This window comes from Myotis davidii, unplaced genomic scaffold (assembly GCF_000327345.1).
Source record: "Myotis davidii unplaced genomic scaffold, ASM32734v1 scaffold970, whole genome shotgun sequence".
Lineage (NCBI taxonomy): Eukaryota > Metazoa > Chordata > Mammalia > Chiroptera > Vespertilionidae > Myotis > Myotis davidii.
Window position 1 is genome coordinate 1,085,246 of NW_006282204.1, and position 927 is coordinate 1,086,172.

General features: G+C 56.0%; 1 protein-coding gene across 1 annotated transcript in view; it reads left to right on the forward strand.

Moving 5' to 3' along the window:
• LOC102760955 (ATP-binding cassette sub-family A member 3-like) overlaps nt 1-549 on the forward strand; it is a 32,005-nt gene extending 31,456 nt beyond the window's left edge. Inside the window, exon 5 of the mRNA XM_015571218.1 lies at nt 312-549. Within this exon, the coding sequence (XP_015426704.1) occupies nt 312-407 (96 nt within the window). The 3' untranslated portion in view covers nt 408-549. The remainder of the gene's footprint in view (nt 1-311) is intronic.
• Nucleotides 550-927: the final 378 nt, after the last annotated feature.

Below are 927 nucleotides of genomic sequence, written 5' to 3' on the forward strand. Positions count from 1 at the left end.
GAGAGATGGAGGGGTGGAGTGATGGAGGATTGGGGGGTGGAGGAGCTGAGGGATAAGGGGTGGAGGGATGTCATTGTTTGGAAGGGGAGTCCCCTCCCATGAAAACATCAGATGTCTGTTCTTCTGGGATTCTTTCTCTTTGCTCCACTAGAACTGGCTTCAGTCTCACTGGGCCTCACTGTTTTGGCCTGCTTTTAACACTTGCCTGCAGTGAAACACTGCAGCTGTCATTGAACTAGCTTATTGCAGGGTTTCCTACTTCTTCATCAGGGTGATTTCTCTCAATAAAACTGTTTCTCCCCATTCCCCAGAATTTCCCTGATGAGTGGAGTAGGAACACCCTCCCTTCCCTCCTCCCTGAAGAGACTCCACAGCTGCTGCCATTGCTGCCATTGCTGCTCCTCTGAAGGTCCCGGAGCTCCTGGGAGGTCAGCTCGGTGCTGCATCCTCACCAACTCCTCCCCATCACCATCCCCCTCCAAGCCATGGACTTGCCCAGAGACACAGGCTCCTCTCTCAGCCCTCACAGGCTCTGTCAGCAGCAGACGGGCCACAGTGTCTCCCAAGCTGGTTGCGGGTCCCGGAACACACTCCCCCATGCTGTCCGTGAGCCTCGAGCGAGTGAGGATATTAAAATGTTCCCTCCTCGGCCCCTGAGGGTTAAGTCTGTGTCAGAGGCCACCTCAAAGCACCTCTGGAACAGGGCCGTGGTGTAGAGCTCCTTAAAGTTAGAAATGACCTGCCGGCACATGGCTGGGTGGAGTTGTTAGGTGGTGAGGACCCAGCAGGGGTGAGGCTGTGGGTGGTGAGGACCCGGCAGGGGCGGGGCTGTGGGAGTGAGGATATTAAAATGTTCCCTCCAGAACCCCTGAGGGTTAAGTCTGTGTCAGAGGCCACCTCAAAGCACCTCTGGAACAGGGCCGTGGT